We start from the raw sequence: 20,318 nt of genomic DNA on the forward strand, positions 1-20,318 counted from the left end.
GACATATGAGGTTTCCACCCGACAGAGACTATATCCTCCTATAATTTGACAAACCTCTGTAGTTGTGGTGTAGTGGGTGCATGGTGTAGTGGTGTAGTGGTGAGGCCAAAATTGGTTCTGCCCGGTTCTCCTCAGTGGCTGGAGCATTTGATCTGAATTTGCACACATCCATTGACCATTACCATGTGCACGGAACAGCGAAGCCCGTTTTTCGATTTCACCAAATCTCAGCTGTTTATTAGCGTTTTTGTGTCAAACAATGTTGACATGGTTACGGCGTTGGGACGAATGCGAGCTTTGGGACGAATGATCAAACTGCGCATGCGTCGAATCTACAGCCCCACTGCGTTACGGTGTTGCACACACAGAACGTGCTTCCATCAACGTACGTGTGTGTGTGTGTGTGTGTGTGAGGGCACGCGATGGGACGCGTGCAGGGGGGGGGGGGGGGGATTTCGAGACGGCGCATATCCGGGTATGGACTAGTATTATTCTAATTTGACACCATTAACAAACATGCAAGAGATGCACATATTAAATAATAACAACCAGAGACGATCAGAATACCTGTTTTATATGCTGATATTTTACTTTGATCTGATTATCAAAAGCTTCAAGAGTGAAAAAACATTCATACATTCAGAGCGGATCGGATATATTCTCTTCCAACTCAGGTGTTTACATGACCTATCAGAATTTGTGGTGATAACCCCTGCTGATGCACGGTTGACTGACGCAAGCGCACGCAAGTACGCCGGGAACACAAACACGCACACTCACGCACACTTGCGCACGGACGCACGCACACACACACACGCACACTTGCGTGCGGGCCCGACACACACACACACACACACACACACACACACACACACACACACACACACACACACGCACACTGTAAACACAGTTTAATTAACATTCAACAAACCTTCTTGAGCCCGGTGTTTCAGGTGTCCAGAGTGCTCAGTAAGCTAATTAGAGGAATCTGCGGGGCTCTGGTTGAGACAGCCTGCTACAAACGGAGAGCAGATGGGAGGCCGTGTGATACCTTGGCTGACCTATTTGTGTTCCATTCTTTTACCTCAATTGTTCTCGTCTCTCTCCCTGTGATCGAAACGCTTTGCTCTTTACCCGAGGAATGAGTGCATCCATTTTGAGTAGCACTTAGTTTCCTTTTTTTTTCCTTTTTTTTTTTTTTACAATATCAGAGCACAGCTGCTCGCCCGTCGCAGACAACGCATCTACAGTAAACAGTGGCGTAAAGTAACTACAGTACATTTACTCAAGTACTGTACTTTTTTTGGGGGTATTTTTACTTTACTTTTTTTGATCATTTATTTTTTTGCAAATTTTTTGCTCATTTACTTTACTCGCCTAATTGAATATTCAATCAACACTGAAGTATTTCCAATTTCCAGTACTTCCACTACATATCAGCTACATCTCAGCGGCAAAGATTTTACTTTTGTAATTATTTGAAAACTTTAGTTACTAAATACTTTGTAGATTTGTATTATTATTATTACAAAACATACAGTACCCACTTCAGCCCTAAATACATTTCGGCCATTTGAAAATAGCCGATCTACAAGCTCACAATGCGTCACGATGCGACACATTGTGAGCTTGTAGATCGGCTATTTTCTAAAGATTTGTATACATCTTATACATTTGAAAACTTGTGAAATGGGACCTTCTGCATAATGACTATTTTCTACTTTGGTACTTTAAGCACATTTTGATACCAGTACTTTTGTTCTTTTACTCCTGAATTCCGGACGTTTACGTGTAAGGGCACGGTCACACCAAACTATGGTTGCCCGCTGTTAAACTCAGGTTGTGCGCGTCCGACCGTTTTTTGCAGCCGGTATGGTATGGCATGTACCAGCAGGCGTATAGTGTGCGTAAAGGTTTGTGTGCGACATGCGGAAAGATGCGCAAGACCATCAAACCACGCCATTCTCGTTGGAAAAGCATTGGCATATTCCGCCCCATAGGTAGAACAAAAGTACGGTGTGGCCGTGCCCTAACAGAGTATTTCTACAATGCAGTACTTGTTTTTAGTTTTTTTTAAATATCAGAGCACAGATGTGAGAATGAACAGCTGCTCGCCCGTCACAGACAACAACACATCTACAGTAAATGACTCAACTTCAAGTCTGTTGTCACCTCACAAGTTTACACGTGTTCTGTAGGTGTGTGTGTGGGTGAAGTTATTTCCCAATACAGTGCCAGCCCACAACGTTTTGCACTTACAAAATAATAGAAAATAGGAAAAACAAGCTGGATAATAACAATATCAAATATAAATAAGGTGCATGCTCAAAAAGAATAAAAGCAGAAAATCACAGTCTCTGTGCAACTAAGAGGCAACACTTAAGGCCTTTGCAGACAGGGTGCGATTAGTCAATCAGTTTTTACCGAATGCGAAAAGACGCACGAATCGAACTGGGTTCGATTGGAAAAAAAACGCATCGCCGCAGCCACTTGCCGCACGGCAAATTTGGAGCCGGTGTGCATGAGGTCATAGAGAACCATGTGTTCATTTAAAAAATGATATTGTCTGATATTGCACCCTGTCTGCAAAGGCCTTTACTGTAGCAGCAGAGATAGGGATATCACAGTCTCTCGTGCAATGAAGAGACAACACTAGTAATACTAACAGATAAACGCTGTTATAAAAGCTGCCTTCTTCCAGCTAAGGCTTTTCTCTGAGGCCAAGTCCTTAAAAAAAAAAAAATCTTTTACACATTTTGCAAGGGTTATACACGCTTCTATTACAACTGACCTCGAATAGTGTAATGCCCTTCATGTTGGTTTTAGTCAGGGTTCCCTTTCAAGCCCACGCTACGGTACAAAATGCTGCCAAACAACAGGAATCTGAAAGCGAGAGAGAGCACATTATCTCCCCCGTCCTGGCCTCCCTCCACACTCCCTGTATATGTTTAAGAATTCATTTATTTTAAGATGTTAGGTTTGTTTTTTAAATGTTTTAATGGTTGGTTGAAATAGTGCAGTTTGTTCTCAAAGTTGGGGTCCAGCAGGGACCCTCAGCGTGAATTCCTTGAGGATCGAGGTTCTAAATGGACCCTTTACAGATCTGTGCTTCTTAGAGTAATGGGGGTCCTTGAAATAATTAAAAAAAAATTAGAACCCCAGGCTTAGCGCCAGCATACATCTCTGACCTTCTTGACAGTATGTCTCTTCAAGGTCACTGAGATCAGCTGACCAGTTGTCCCTAAAGACAAGGCTCACGCACAGGGAGGAGCGAGCCTTCTCAGTTTGAACACAGTTGAATTAACCCTTTAAGACCGGGAACGCATATGTGTCATTTTAGATTTGTTTGGGCTATTCAAAAAATAGCAGATCTACAAGCTTGTAGCGCGGCACTCTGTGCCGCGCTACAAGCTTGTAGATCTGCTATTTTTCTAAAAATGTGTGCAAATCTTTGATTATATATATAATCTTTTAAAGCGAACATTTTTAACTCAAATCTTTGCTTCTGGGGGGTCCCTGGAACAACATATTTCAAGCTGTGCGGCCAAATACATGTAATTTTTGTTGTTTGGTTGCTATATCAGTGGTGCTCCAACTTTGTCAAGGAATTGAGTGTAATGTATTTGGCCGCAGATATTTTGTTCCAATATTGGTTCCAATAAATGAAAATATTATATTCAAAGATTTGCACAAATTGTCATGATTGCAGCCCTTAATGTTTGGAACGAGTCAGCCTGCATGCCCACGCTACCTGTTTTCAAAACATCTTAAAACTAATTTGTATTCCTTGGCTTTAAACCCAGTTTGAGAGTTGTATCTATTTGTTTTGTAATGTAATATGCTTTGTTGTGCTTTTATTTATTGGCTGTACAGCACTTTTGGTCAACTGTTTTGAAATGTGCTTCATAAATAAAGATGGCAGCAGATATCAAGCAAGTAAGTGCATACATAATACATACATTAGTGATGGTGCCAGTGCAGGCTCACAAGTACGCATGTGCGGGAACCCACTGCTCTAGCGGCCTTATGGCAGCCTTGATACATAGAGAGTAGGTATAAGACATTGCCGTCTTGGTCAGGAGGGACCAAGCTTGCCTGTATATGGTTATCATAAAGATGGGTCAGGGTCATTCAGAATAGCACTCACCCACTCACTGTGCTCTTATGCAGACCGTTAACTGTGCCGTATGGGTTGCCAGCAGAGCGGGCACAGTAAAGGTATACCGCTGTTTTAAAGTTTGTGTTCTTCTCACATTAGAGGTGTTGGACAAATTGTGGCGACAAACTCAACGCATCCGCATGCTGTATTTATTTACCCATATTTGGTCAAAAAGGATTTGATTATGGTATCTATTTAACTGATAAGCAAACAAATTGATCAAAAATAAACACAAACAACTTTTTACAACATTAACTAACAGACAGAACTTATTTTATTTAACCATGTTCAAGATTTTTCAAAAATAGCGTGTGAGCTTGTATATCACTTTTTTTTTTAAACTTTTGAAAACGTTTCAAAATGTTCACCTAATAACGCCATGCCAAAAATAGGGACGCCAGGTTGAAACGTGGCCAAAAATCGGGACACACCAGCTGCATAATTGCAGACAGCGACACACAAAAAAAGTCAGATATTGGCCGATGGTATCGGCGAGACCGGTGTGTTGGTTGGGCTCTTACTTTATAGTGTATACTCTCTTACTTTATAGTGTATACTCTCTCCTCTCTCTCATGCAGGCAGTGCCGGCACCTCTGTTATGTTCAACAAAAACGGCGACGCCCCGGGCCGTTACGACTTGTTCCAGTTCCAGGTGTCCAACACCTCCACCCCGGAGTACAAGGTGATGGGCCAATGGGTGGAAACGCTCCAGCTCAGGGTATGACCCACATACACTACAAGTTTACCATGAACCTCATTTACAGTGTACTTACTTCACAACAAGACATTCTCAAACTTTTTTCAGTTGGCTTCGGCGTACCGCCCTTTTCCCTTATTTCTGAAATTACCCCTTTACCTGTCTACGACAGTGGTTCTCAACCTTGTGGGTCGGGACCCACAGGGGGGTCCCTGCATGACTTTTGGGGGCCTCCAGCCAGATGACGTGACAATTTAAGGACTTTTTAATTTAGACCTTTTTAATACCTAAAAAGAAGAAGAAACAAAAAGAAAGAAAATACATTTCAAAAGACCACTACTGTATCAAAAGTAATCAACAAACTATTCTATAAAAACTTGTCTATGGAAACATGTCCAAAAGAAACAACTAGGTTGTATGATTCCAATATTTACTAGCGACGTTAGTCCTTTTAAAGGGATAGTTCACCCCCAAAATGACATTTTTTCTATCGATTAGTCACCCGCATGGGGACTTGAATTCATGGATATTATTTTGTTTTTGTCGCATTCCTAAGCCAATCATTTGATGACCGGCAGCGGTTCCGGTAGGAGACACAAAGAGTCTCCTTTGTGTCTCCTACCGGAACCACTGCCTACTGGTCCGCTGGTCATCAAATTAGTTGACCAAGTTTATTAGAATAAGCGGCTTGGGTTCGACACTGATCGCTGCAGCATTCCTATGAAACTGTATTCCAATGCAGGCACCGAAAGTGTTACTGTACCCCCCCCCCCTCTCTAGTCTAATTTAAATGTAGCCTTGGAACCCGAGCGTCCCCATAATTATTATAATAATCAATGAAGGAGTTCAGCGCTGCCTCAGAGCCTCAAATTAACTGGAGGAGTCGACAACAACAGCCGACAACACGGAGGAATGGAACAGGCTACGGCAGCCCCTGTGTATATAGCGAGGCCCAAGGTGACAAATCTCGCCGCCGGTCTCCATGACAACAGTGGCTGTTGGTCTCATTACTGTTTTTTTCCTCCCCCAGCAGCACAAGCACACAGTGTGTAATCAGGAGCTTTCCAGAGAGCCCCATTCATTGTCCAAATAACAAATGACACCTCCCTGCCCCCAGATAAATGGCAGATGATAATCTACTCAGACACCCAAGCAACAACACATTAGTCATACAGGTACACACGACAGAAACCCATTGTAGACGTTGTGTGTGCGTGCGTCTGTGACTGTGTGTGTGTGTGTGGGTGAGTGCGCGCTTGCGCTTGTGTGTGCTTGGGTATTTGTATTAATATACTTGTGAGGGCCAAACATACCCACAAGTAGTGCAGAATTTGAGGAACAGACTTTTGTGAGGATTTTTTGGGGAGTTATTGTCTTAATGATGAAGATATTCAGGTTGGTGTTAGGGTTATAAGCTAGGTTAGGTTTAGGGGCGGAGTTGAGGTTATGCCAATTTGTACGACTCGTGAGCTTGTAGATCATGTATTTTCAGGGCACGACACCACCAGTGGTGGAAAAAGTATTTTGAAAATGGCAACAATAAGCTTGTAGATCGGCTGTTTTCAAATGGGGGGGGGGGGGGTGTGGGAGCGTGTTTGTGTACGTGTGCTGACCCGTGGTCAGGGCAGGATCAATTCCGTGTTTGTTCGTGTTTTTACACAAAAATTAACAAATTGGACGAGCCACAAAAAGTTGTTATGAACTTCACATCACTAATTCACTTAATGGCGGCACGGTGCTGCACAAACACAACCCATAACAACCACGGCTGTAATGACTTTGCAATCTGCCCTCCCATGCTGTCATTCTGATTTCATGGCAGGTAGTTAGCTACATGCATTCCTTAACCCGTTAAGACCGGGAACGCATCTGTGTAACCACTTTAACCATTATTATATACTTTTGGCTATGCAAAAATAGCAGATATACAAGCTCATAGCGCGGAGTGCCACGCTATGAGCTTGTAGATCTGCTATTTGTTTTAAATCGTGAAAATGTGTACAAATCTTTGAATATGATTATGTATTTTTAAAAGCATTTTTTACTCAAATCTTTGCTTCTGGGGGTCCCTGGAACACCATATTTTGAGATGGGGGTCCGCGGCCAAATACATATAATTTTGGGTGGTCCTTGACATGAAAAAGTTTGAAAACCACTGATATTATAGCAACATAAGTTTTTTCAAAAAACTGTTAGGATTTAGAAGACATTTGCAGAATCCCCAGAAGCAAAGATTTGAGTTTCAAATGTTCGCTTAACAAAAATAAGGTCTAAGATTTCCACACATTTTCACGATAAAAATTTAAAAAAGCTCATAGCTCATAGCGCGGTACTCGGTGCCGCGCCATGAGCTTGTATATCTGCAATTTTTTTATAGCTTTTTGAATAGCTTTTGAATCTTAAAATGACACACAGATGCGTTCCCGGTCTTAATGAATTAACACCACTTGACTTCGGGGATGTCAGGCCTGGTAATGGCATAAGACATCTCAAAACATTAACATTTGATTTGATTTTTTAAGTGCTTTCCTTATTGCTTTAATAATCTTTGTCAGTTAGGGTTATTATAATTCTTTCTTGGAATTGCCTACACCAAGGGTGTGCAATAATTCTCCATGTGGGACCACATGAGAAATTAATCAGGCTTCCGATCAGGCCAGGCACGAATCAACTTCAACTTCAACTTCATTTTCGACATGTATAGTTTCTTTCTTTTTTTTTGTACAGGCTATTGCAGTTATACTTTAAATAGTGGTGGGAAAAGTACTCACTCAGTTATTTTATTTAAGTAAAATTAGCCATACCACAATATAAAAAATACTCTGTTAGGGCGCGCTCCCACCAAGAGTTGGCTGGCCGCTGTTAAACGCAGGTTGTGCGCGGCCACAGTTTTTTGCAGCCAGCGGATTCTAAAAAACGGGAGTGTCGCGCCTGTCACTCACTTTCAGGAGCCTCCCCGTAGCCCGCACCGCCTGTGCCTGCTGCCTTGAGCACCATGTTGCTTCCTGAGTCTTGAGACGGTCCGCCTTCGACTCACCCGATTGGACAGAGGGAGAAAATCAGCGCCTGCCTCCAGCAGTTTTATGCTTAGTCGCGGAGAGCAGATAAACGCAAGGTCTGCGCGACTAGCGGAAAAATCTGCTCTTGCGTGAATCAACGCATTTGCATTGACAATACATTGGCAGATTCTGCAAACAGCGGCCAGCCAACTCTTGGTGGGAGCGCGCCCTTACAAGTAAAATGCCTGTGTTCAGAATGTCACTTGAGTAAAAGTACAAAAGTATTGGCATCAAAATAAAGTACTAAAAGTAAAAGTGTGTAAAATGTTTGAAAATCGCGTCAACGCGTCGCGATGCGACGTGTTGTGAGCTTGTGGATCGTCTATTTTCAAATAGCCTATGTATAAAATAGGGCTAAAGTGGTTAATGTATGTTTTATAATGTAATAATTTATATCTGTAACTAAGTAACTAAAGTTTTCAAATAGTTGTAGTGGAGTAAAAGTACAATATTTGCCTCTGAGATGTAGTGGAGTAGAAGTAAAAGTACTGAAAATTGGAAATACTCCAGTAAAGTAAAAGTATCTCAAAATTGTATTTAAGTACAGTACTTGAGTAAATGTAATTAGTTACTTTACACCACTGGTCTGCTGCCACTCTTTAGCTCTTTTTTTAATTCTATTTTTTTTTATCCCACGATACCCTTTTTTTTCACCCAGTGCCAATTTTCGGTTGGACGTAGCGCGTGGAAGGAACACGTTATTCCAACCAGTTCCTTTCCCCTCCATCAGGCGCCCTGGCTGTCATGGGGGAGGCGGTATAGTGACCAGGATTACTACATGTTTCTGTGAGGGTATTAACTAACCTAGGAGACACGGGGAGAACATGCAAACTTCACACAGAAAGGCCCTTTGGCCAACCCCACCTAGGGTATGGGTACTGATGATGCGGAGGAGAGAATGTGCCCACAGCGCCCACAGCGTCCCCGGCGGGAATCGACCTTCTAGCTGTGAGGCGACAGTCGGTAGCTCTTTTTAATCACATTTTTTTACTCTTTTTAATCACATTCTTTAGCTCTTTTTAATCACAGCTAAAGTGTTAGCCGCTGTCTTTCATTGTGTTTCCATCACTGGAATCCACAAGGCGAGGCTATTTGTACGGCACTTTTCGACATCAAGGCAATTCAGTGTGCTTTACACAAAACATCAAGCAAAAGGAAACACATTATAAAATGATATACATAAAATACAACAAAAGAAGTAAAACATAACAAATTCAATTTCAGTGCAGAGGAGGAAGAAAAATAAAACGATAACTCAATGAAAGACAGCGACAAACAGAAATGTCTTTAGCTGTGATTTAAAAGAGCTAAAGAGTGGCAGCGGACCAGTGGTGTAAAGTAACTAAGTACATTTACTCAAGTACTGTCCTTAAGTACAATTTTTAGGTACTTTTACTTTACTGGAGTATTTCCAATTGTCTATACTTTTACTTCTACTCCACTACATCTCGGAGGCAAATATTGTACTTTTACTCCACTACAATTATTTGAAAACTTTAGTTACTAGTTACTAAGCAGATACAATACCTAGGCTATTTGAAAATAGCCGATCTACAAGCTCACAACGCGTTGCATCGCGATGCGTTGTGAGCTTGTAGATCTGCTATTTTCAAACAGTTTAGTACTTTTACTTTTGGCACTTTAAGTACATTTTGATACCAATTATTTTGTACTTTTACTCAAGTCGATTTTGAATTCCAGACTTTTACTTGTAACGGAGCACTTCTACAATGCAATATTGATACTTTTACTTAAGTAAAACATTTGAGTACTTTTTCCACCACTGCAGCAGACCTGCGGTATTCTGGGAATTGTGTTCCAGATATGTGGTGCATAGAAACTAAACGCTGCTTCTTCCACGTTTAGTGTTGATTCTAGGGACAGAATTAAGCAGAGCTTTCCCTGTTGACCTGAGTGGTCTGAGATGGTTCATGATATCGCAATAATCACAGAATATAGGGATGCTGGGGTTCAAGTGTTTAATAAAAGAATGCCTTTGTAGGAATTGCAAGAAAGAACGTATAGTGCGTATAGGGCTTTCACGACTAGAGATTTTCACCGGTCGACTAATTTGACCCAGTGGTAGTCGACTAGTCGATACTTACCCATTAAAAAAAAAAGTATGCCGTTTTAAGGAAAGCGCTTCTGGCACAGCAGCAGAGCAGCGTCTCCAAGGATCCTCAAAAGGGGGTTATTGCCCAACAATAGGCTATTATTGGGCATACTTTTGTCCCCCTTTTGATAAAAAATAAAGGCAGGAGGATAATAATAATAGTAAAATAGTTTTATTTTTTTATATTTTTATCAACTATTCGACTAGTACCAACAAGCACTCATACTGACACACACACCTGTTTCCTTTCCTATTGCCTCTAATCAACCCCCCCCCCACTCTCTCTAAGAGCCCATGGTGAATTATGCCCCAAGACAGTCACTACACCTTCTTTTATTTACAGCTTGAACCACAGCATCCCTATTCTGGAAGCGACGTGTTGTGTGAGCTTGTAGAGCTGCTATTTTTGGCGGAGAGATTTGGTATATTGGTATGTATGTATATTGGATAAAAATCGGTCCAAGGACAGTTGCAACTCAGGTCCGTTTTTACTAAGAATAGAGGGTTTAAGTGGTGAATTCTTTCTGTGTTTCATGATCTTGTGAGCCAGTAAATAACCAGTCCTGACCATGCAGACCATCATTTGTCACATGGAGCTTTCTGAAAAGTCCTTGATGTTTCTGCCATTGTGACAGTAACTCTTCTGATTTACTTGCCTTCTCCGTGGGGTGACAAGTTCTTATAGTTTTTCATTGCCACTCAGTGACTGGACAGACGTTGGTACTACGTGCACAATGACGTACATGTATACCGTTGTCCTGGATGGCAGTACATTTACTCAAGTACTGTACTTAAGTATGATTGTGAGGCGTTTTTACTTTACTGGAGTTTTTTTCCAACACTTTTACTTCTACTCCACTAAATCTCAGAGGCAAGTATTGTACTTTTTACTCCACTACAATTGTTTGAAAACTTGACTTGCTAGTTGCTTTGCAGATATACATTATTATAATACAAAACACATTAACCACTTCAGCCCTATGTTATACATAGGCTATTTGAAAATAGCCGATCTACAAGCTCACAACGCATCACTTGTGAGCTTTTAGATCGGCTTTTTTCCACAGTTTTTGAAATAGGACTACAGTAATGTAATTTTGTAAGTTTGGGTCCCAGGGAGACACTGAATGTATATTTTGGGGTCTAGAGCCGAAACCACTGGGAACCACTGACCTAGAAGACTGTACTGTATATCAGAACGTACAGAACCATACAGTACCTGTGTTTTTTGTATACAGTATCTGGCCATTGAATACTGTCAGAGTGTAGAAAAGAGAGTAACGACACGCTTTGATCTCGCCGCAAAGCGGGCTCCTATGGGCTATAGTTCCAAACATTGGAACTATCTCATTGAGATAGACAGAGCACTTCCGCATTCCATTCTTACAATGGGAGTCGACGCTATAGTGTCAGAACTCTCTTTATGGCTCTGAATACTGTACCATTCCTGTGCACATTACTGCTGACAATTTTTGTTCCATTGGTACACTCTCAGAATGATATAAACCCATTAAGACCCGAGGCAGATTCTGCAAATGCCTTCTAATTTCTAAATCAGTAATTCTCAAACTTTGTCTTGCCAAAAGGACCCCCAGAATGATATGTATTTGGCCGTGGTCCCCCATCTGAAAATGTTTTGTACCAGGCACCCACAGAAGTGTTTAAAAAAAACAGAGATTATGAAAAAATCTTCCAACACTATCAAGATTTTTCAAAAATGTTCCAAAATAGCAGATGTACAAGCTTGCAGCGCTGGCACGAAGTGACGTACTGTGAGCTTGTAGATCTGCTATTTTTGAGAACCACTGTTCTAAACCACTGTTCTGAATCCTAAGAGTCATCTGAAAAACGTATGTTGTTATTTATTATAGCTAAAATCAAAAATGACACAAATGCTTTCCTGGGTTAACAAACACAGAGGAGTAGATTTAAGATAAAAATTGCATTGGTTGAGAGGTTGAGAATCTCTGCTTTAAAGGGCAAGACCGCTTTGGTAGAGGTTTGAGTTGTGTAGTTACCTTAACATGATGTAACTCCAAAGGTGGACAAGAAATCAAAAATGATTGCTCCATTGATTAGAAATTAATGATTTAAAATATGCTCCTCATTGACTTACATTGTATGGTAAAACAGCTTTAAAAGTCACTCTTTTAGCACATAGACGAACACAAACAAAGCTGATTCAGACGATATGGAACATCACAAAACCTTCCTGTTGATTTTACTATTTGAAGATCTGTTTCCGGATCCGCGGATCCAGTCCGGCTTTTCTTCCTAATAAAAAAGCCTAAATCAACAGGAAGTTAACATTTTTATTAAAAAACAGTACTGGGTTTGGTGATGGTCTATATTGACTGTGAGCTGTTTCACCGTACAATGTAAGTCAATGATGAGCATATTTTGAATTATTAATTAATTTCTAATCATTGGAGAAATTATTTTTGATTTCTTGTCGACCTTTGGAGTTGCATCATGGGCAAGGTAGCTACACAACCCAAACCTCTACCAAAGTGGTCTCGCCCTTTAAGCCACGAGAATTATCAGAGCCATCCTTGAGTATGCCTCCTATGAACGTGAGTGCAGATTAGAATCCTCCACTTTAGTATGACTGACTGACTGACAGACAGACATTAGTGGCTTCTGGAATGGCGTCTCAGGTACTCGCTCTGTCTGTCTGATTGAAGACAATAATAACATTATGAATAGAAATGCCTTAGCTAAAGTCTGCCCTACAATAAGCATTCACACATAGTAGGCACTAAATCCCAATTCTCCTTCATATTTGCTCAGAACTTTCGCCTCTAATTGGTGTTTGTATTCCGTTCTGTTTGCTTTAGACGAGTGTCTTATTTCATACCTCAGTGGCTCGCCGTGTTCTTTATTAACCCATTGAGACCGGGAACGCATCATGTGTGTGTCGTTTTTTATATTTCTTTGGCTATTCAAAAATAGCAGATCTACAAGCTCATAGTGCCGCGCTATGAGCTTGTAGATCTGCTATTTATTTTTGAACGTGAAATATTTTGTGCAAATCTTAAAATATACATATATATATATACATTTTAACTCAAATGTTTGCTTCTGGGGGTCCCTGGAGCAAAATATTTTGAGATGGGAGGGGTTCGCGGACATGTTTTTTGGGGGTCCTTGACATGGAAAATGTTTGAGAACCACTGATACTGTATATAGCAACATAAGTAAAAAAATATATATATATTAAAATGTTTTAGACACGATTTAGAAGACATCCCCCAGAAGTAAAGATTTGAGTTACAAATGTTGTAAAAATATATATATTCAAAGATTTGCACACATTTTCACGATTTTTCAAAAACATAGCAGATCTACAAGCTCATAGCGCAGCACTCGGTGCCACGCTATGAGCTTGTATATCTGCTATTTTTGAATAGCCAAATAAATCAAAAAATGACACACAGATGCGTTCCCGACCTTAATGGCTTAAATGACAATAACTCTCCATTCGCATTGCGCTCGCGTGCCTTTGCTTTTTCTTTTGTTTTCATTTCACTGAACAAAGGTAAGCTCTTGTTTCCATGGTGATTTCAATTACTTTCAAGTATTGAGAAGACGAGTCCCGTTAGACAAAAGGACAGGAAAAAGTGCTCTGCGACGCTATTTTTAGGCGGTTCCCACCTTATCACGCATTCTGCTGATGGTTTGATGTCTGATGAAAAGTATCAGTGTGTCTCACACTGTGGCAGAGAGGGGATACTAAGTATCAAGCGGGGGGGCTTTGCTCAAATTGTGTTCCAACACTTAGACGTGAACGTTATGCCTGATTTACACTTGCCTCGCAGTGTTGGGAGTAGTGCACAGATTATTATTTTCTTTTTTTCCCCCTTAAAACGGCACTTTCCTGTAACTTTCCTTCTCTACCCCGCATTTGAACCTGGTTTCCTGCGCAAGTTGAGCTAATAGAGCCTGCCTGCTTGCTCAGGGGATACGTTTTATCTGGACTTTTAGGTCAAAATTTGTGTCTAACTGAGACATGACCTTTGACACGATCTAAATGTCTCAATAGAAGAGCAGGGAGACAAAATACAACCACCCCAATTGTATAAGTTATAAATAGTGTATTAACATACTCTAAGTGGGTACTGTATCTTTTGCAATAATTTATCAAAATCTACAAAGTAACTAGTAACTTAAAGTTTTCAAATAATTGTAGTGGAGTAAAAGTACAATATTTGCCACTGAGTAAAAGTACTGCAAATTGGAAATACTCCAGTAAAGTAAAAAAACAAATACCTCAAAATTGTACTTAAGAACAGTACTTGAGTAAATGTACTTAGTTACTTTACACCACTGCCACGTATATCAGGCTTCATTATTCTGAACCCGTGGCCTTTCACCGAGAGGCGCGTCGCGACGTACACTTCATCATTATCAACGTGACACCTTATCTACGGCGCCGCTGCACCCATCCATACATTTATCTCCCTTTTATCTCAATTCCAGTCAATTCACTTCCATTCAAAGGAGCTTTATTGGCAGGAGAAAACATATGTTTGCCCCAGCAAATGTGAAATTAAAACCGTGGAAAAAACCTCACGAGGGAATGAAAAGGGAAAGTGGAAACAGAGCTGTGTCACTTTGCTACTTAGAAAAGCTAGCTTATAAATAAACCACAAAATGCATTTGATGTTAGAAATTATTACATTAGGCAAGGGTAGCTTGGTATAAACAGTGGTGGAAAAACTACTTGCATCTTTTACTTAAGTAAAAGTATCAATACTGCAGTGTAGAAATACTCTGTTATAAGTAAAAGTCCGGTAATCAAAATTGACTTGAGTAAAAGTAAAAGAGTATTGGCAAAATGTGCTTAAAAATACCAAAAGTAAAAGTACTGATTGTGCAGAATGTCTCATTTCACAAGTTCATAATGTATACAAATATTTTGAAAATGGCAGATCTACAAGCTCACAATGCGTCGCATCGCGACGCATTGTGAGCTTGTAGATCTGCTTTTTGAAATGGCCGAAATATATACATAGGGCTGAAGTGGTTAATGTACTGTATGTTTTGTGATAATATCAAAATCTGCAAAGTAACTCGCGTGAAATAATTGTAGTGGAGTAAAAGTACAATATTTGCCTTTGAGAAGTAGTGGAGTAGAAGGAAATATATTGAAAATGGGAAATACTCAATTAAAGTAAAAATTCCTCAAAAGTGTACTTAAGTACGGTACTTGAGTAAATGTACTTAGTTACATTACACCACTGGGTATAAAGCCTTTGAAACAAATAGCAGCACTTTGTTAAATGCATTTGAAATGGCACACTAAAACTGTTGTTTTGCAGATGTATTTAATGGTTGCTCTGTTTATGCGTACAGTAGGCCTGAGATCAACTCGGTGCAGATAGTGCATTATGATTAGTAGTCCTTAAGGAGGTTGTATTCCATCGGACATCCTTCTCCCGCCACAACAGCTCACCAATCTTGCTAATGTGTTTGCACATTGCTGTACTTCACCCAGCAGCAGTGGTGTAAAAGTAACTAAGCATACATTAAATGTATACTTAGTTACTGAGGTAACTAAGCATACATTAAATGTATACTTAGTTACTGAGGTAACTAAGCATACATTAAATGTATACTTAGTTACTGAGGTAAATTCACGTTTTGGCCTATAACTCTTGAACTGTATAGGCCAAAACGTGAATCTGCCTGTTACAGTGCCACCATGAGGCTGATTTAAAAAATGTAGGGTGGCATTACTTCCTTGGCCTAGTGGGATGTGCGTACAAAGTTTCACGGAAATCGGAGGCTGCGTTCATGACTATTTACCAATGGACAGAATGCCCCTGCCCCCGCCCCAGTTAAAAATCACTAAAATCACTATAACGATAGAAAGCAATACATGATTTATTTTAATTATTATCATTACAAACTAATAAAATAACCCTTGTTGTAAAAAAAAAACAAAGTTGTCCTTTAAGTAAAACATTTGAGTACTTTTTTTCCACCACTGGCAGTACACCTGTGGCCCTGACTGTGACTATTGTCATGTCAGACCCCTGATCAAGTTTTCAAACTCTCTCTGTGTGTTTTGTGATCTGTGGGGAGTAGCCTACAGTATATGTCTCTGATTCCTCTGATGTCTTTTTTTCTCTCTCTCTCTCCCTCTTGTCTCCTCCTGTCCTCTGGGGGGCGTCTCTCTCAGCTGGAGGACCTCCAGTGGCCAGATGGCGAGCAGGACGTGCCTATCTCCGTGTGCAGCCTGCCCTGCAAGACGGGCGAGAGGAAGAAGAGAGTGAAAGGTACACAGTGGTGGATCTACTCTCTGTTATTGGAGTGGAATGTCTGCATTCAAAGGCTGGCATCAAAACACAGTATACTTTAAAGTCACAATTATAAAATGTGTTAATCCATCAAGACCGGGAAATAATCGGTGTCATTTTTAGATTTCTTTGGCTATTCAAAAATAGCAGATATACAAGCTCATAGCGCAGACATTTTTTGCAAATCTTTGAATATATATATATATATTTTAAAAGCAAGCATTTGTAACTGAAAAACATATGTTGCTATATCAGTGGTGTTCAAATCTTTTCATGTCAAGGACCCCCAAAATGTTATGTATTTGGCCGACGACTCCTAGTCTGGCATTGGTCAGACTGATAACGATATGGATTCACTCTCACGTTCCTCCTCCCCAGTATCAGTCTGGACTTCGGATTGGATTATTCAAAATATCTCAAGCTCATATCTCAAGCTCAGAGCTTGTAGATCTGCTATTTTTGAATAGCCAAAGTATAAAATATGGATGTGGTTACACAGATGCGTTCCTGGTTTGAATGGGTTAATATAGCATAAAAGAAAAACAGTTTCACACTTTGAAACAGTTTTGACTTTGAAAAATCTGTGAAAAATCATTTAGATAAAAGTTGAACTCAAATCTTATCTTGTGGGGGTCCGTGGCACAACATCTTTTCAGATGGGGGTCTATGGCACAAAATCTTTTCAGGTGGGGGGTCTATGGCACAAAATCTTTTCAGATGGGGTTCCGTGGCCAAATTACATTTGGGGGTCGTTGAGATGAAAAAGTCTGAGAACCACTGACTCACACCAACTTCAGGGACGTGTTGCAGAGAATGTTAATGTTACGCGACGCCTCGCTCAAACTAAGTATAATCAAGTATTTACGCCATGGATTTCTTCACAGACGGTAGAATTCTTTCAACATAAAATAGCTTCATTCAAGTTCAGGAGAGTTCGGAAAAGGTTATTCTCTTGAATGCTGCCTTCGGGTACGGCATGGAAAGGAAAGGGGGGCATTTGCATTTCTTTCACCACAGTACATGCTGCATTCATGGTCTGGAGAGGGCTGGGAGCTCAAGCTCCCTTTGATGTCAGTGGTGGAAAGTAACTAAGTACATGTACTCAAGTACTCATTTAAGTAAACATTTTAGGTACTTTTACTTTACTGGAGTATTTCCAATTTGCATTACTTTTACTTTTACTCCACTACATCACAGAGGCAAATATTGTACTTTTACTCCACTACAATTATTTGAAAACTTGAGTTACTAGTTACTTTGTAGATTTTGATTATTATTACAAAAACCACTTCCGCCCTATTTAAACTTGGGCAATTTGAAAATAGCCGATTTACAAGCTCTCAACAAGTCGCAAAGCGATGTGTTGTGAGCTTGTAGATCTGCTATTTTCAAAGGATTTTATACATTTGAAACCTTCGGGACCCTCTGCATAAGGAGTACTTTTACTTTTGGTACTGTAAGCACATTTTGATACCAGTACTTATGTAGCTACTTTTAGTCAAGTACATTTTGAATTCCGGACTTTTACTTGTAACAGAGTATTTCTACATTGCAGTATTGGTACTTTTAAGTCAAACATTTTAGTACTTTTTCCAACACGGTTTGATGTCTCACAGTATGTCTGCACGTTGCCTGCAGTTCTTGAGTATAAATGTACATAATTGTACTTTTCCGCCGTGAAGGTATGCCGTGCTGCTGGCACTGCGAGCTGTGCGACGGCTACCAGTACCAGCACGACGAGACGTCGTGCCGCCTGTGCGCCTACAACCAGCGTCCCAACGCCAACCGCACGGCGTGCCAGCCCATCCCCGTGGTCAAGCTGGAGTGGCACTCCCCCTGGGCCGTCATCCCCGTCTTCCTGGCCATCCTGGGCATCGCTGCCACCATCTTCGTCATGGCAACGTTCGTGCGCCACAACGACACGCCCATCGTGCGGGCGTGCGGCCGCGAGCTGAGCTACGTGCTGCTGACGGGCATCTTCCTGTGCTACATCATCACCTTCCTCATGATCGCCAAGCCCGACGTGGGCGTGTGCTCCTTCAGGTTTGCTGTTTTTTTTGTTTTAGTTTTAGTTTTATTTATTGCATTACGGCAGGGGTCTTCAACAGGCGGTCCGGGACCCCTAGGGGGTCCGGGTCCTCAGAGTTACTACAAGGGGTCCGCCAGAAATCTTTGTGTGATATGTTTTTTGTTTTTTTACATTAACCACTTGAACCCTAGCATCCATTTTCTGAGGAGAACTTTAGCCAAAAATAGCAGATCTATAAGCTCAAAGGTGTGTGTGTGTGCGTGATATGAAATGTGAGTTTACCATAATCATAGTAATCCTTAATCATATTCCATCATATTCAAGGGCTTTTGGAGAGAAATGAGACAGATTCCACTCACTTTCAAATTAGAGCACTGCAGAGGGCAGGTGTGCGTGTCTGTGTCCAGCTGACGCTCGTTGATGCTCGTTAATGTTATAGGCATCAAGGCAATTATGCTTCTGCACTGTCAAATAGGACAACATCTAATCTAAGATCCTCACTTTATTGAAAACCTAACAACAGCACTGTATTATATTAGATTTATTAGATATTATATTGATATTATAGCTATTTTATTTTATCAGATATGTGATGTTATGACCTGACAATTAGTTGACTTTTGGTGAAAAGTCAACATACATTATACTGCATATATCGGTATCGGTTTATATCGGTATCGGAAATCAGGACTTGAACAATATCGGTATATATCGGTAAAAAAGTAAATATCAAACATCCCTTTCAAAACACACATCTGCAGTCAGAGCTGTAGTTCCCATCGATCCCTTAGCCCGAGGGGACGGGACCTTCGGCTGAGACTGTGATTGGTTGAGGCACAACACGCCTCCCTTTTAGACGAAGACTTCAAAATAAAGCAAAAAAAGCCATTACATGACGTCTTTCACTATTGAAAAGTGAGGGGTAAAAGAAGGACTGTATGCTATACTGGCCGGCTGGTCAGGCTTCCCCACTTCACCCAGGGGTGTCTATTAGAACACAGGACAGACAACTTCTCTCGTTCAAACGGTTTACTGAAGACTTGTATGAGCGCAGTTACATTACAGGTGTGTGTGTGTGTGTGTGTGTGTGTGTGTGTGTGTGTGTGTGTGTGTGTGTGTGTGTGTGTGTGTGTGTGTGTGTGTGTGTGTGTGTGTGTGTGTGTGTGTGTGTGTGTGTGTGTGTGTGTGTGTGTGTGAGTGTGTGTGTGTGTATATCGAACTGACAAAGGCATTATGCTTGCATACATCATGAATTACCCATACAATTCACAATGAAATACATCCCCCTGACAATGCATGCTTGACAATAAGCAGCATGCATACAACCTGAATTATACATGCACACAGAGGTGGACTGTAGGCCAACTATCATATTTATGCGTTGTCTATGATAGTGAGTACTGTTGGCTAACTGTCATATTTATGGGTTGTGTAGTTATCAATTATTTTACTCAAGGCTCCAGAACATGGAGGGATGTTTTTCAGTAAAAAGTATTAGGGCTTGTTTGTTCGTGTGTGCCTCGACGGAGCGGGGCGGTAGAGTATCTGCTATCTGCGTGCCGGTTGTGGTGGGCCGGTCTGGGCCAAAATGTTTTTGATCCAGTCCAGCCCTGCATGTACATACTGTACAACTTATCAGAATGAACTATAGGCCTAATGCCCATTGTTTCAATTACACACGTGATGTCATACTATAACACCAATGGTAGAACATAAACAATAGAGGGCTTACATTATGGAATAAACATCAGCATTACCCCAGTCACGTAAAAACCGATGCACTTATAATGGAATCATTACTTCCATTTTTTGTTACATAAAAAAGAAACAAAGGCACATCAAGTAAACACTTGAATATCAGCCACTGTCATACTGCTGTCAATCAAGCGGCATTTACCGACGTGCATAGACATAACGTTACAAAACAGGACATCAAAGGCAAACTAAAGGGCAAGACCA

At 40.8% G+C, this 20,318-nt stretch overlaps 1 protein-coding gene across 1 annotated transcript in view; it reads left to right on the forward strand.

Annotated features, from left to right (window-relative positions):
• Positions 1-20,318, forward strand: part of LOC308097452 (metabotropic glutamate receptor 7-like) — a gene marked incomplete at both ends in the record, with an annotated part of 249,239 nt that overhangs the window by 174,696 nt on the left and 54,225 nt on the right. The window contains 3 exons of the mRNA XM_080445211.1: positions 4,742-4,877; positions 16,213-16,309; positions 18,013-18,373. Of these exons, the coding sequence (XP_080301337.1) occupies positions 4,742-4,877; positions 16,213-16,309; positions 18,013-18,373 (594 nt within the window). The remainder of the gene's footprint in view (positions 1-4,741; positions 4,878-16,212; positions 16,310-18,012; positions 18,374-20,318) is intronic.

The sequence above is a fragment of the Gymnoscopelus braueri genome (assembly GCF_963280865.1).
Source record: "Gymnoscopelus braueri genome assembly, chromosome: 12".
Taxonomy (NCBI): domain Eukaryota; kingdom Metazoa; phylum Chordata; class Actinopteri; order Myctophiformes; family Myctophidae; genus Gymnoscopelus; species Gymnoscopelus braueri.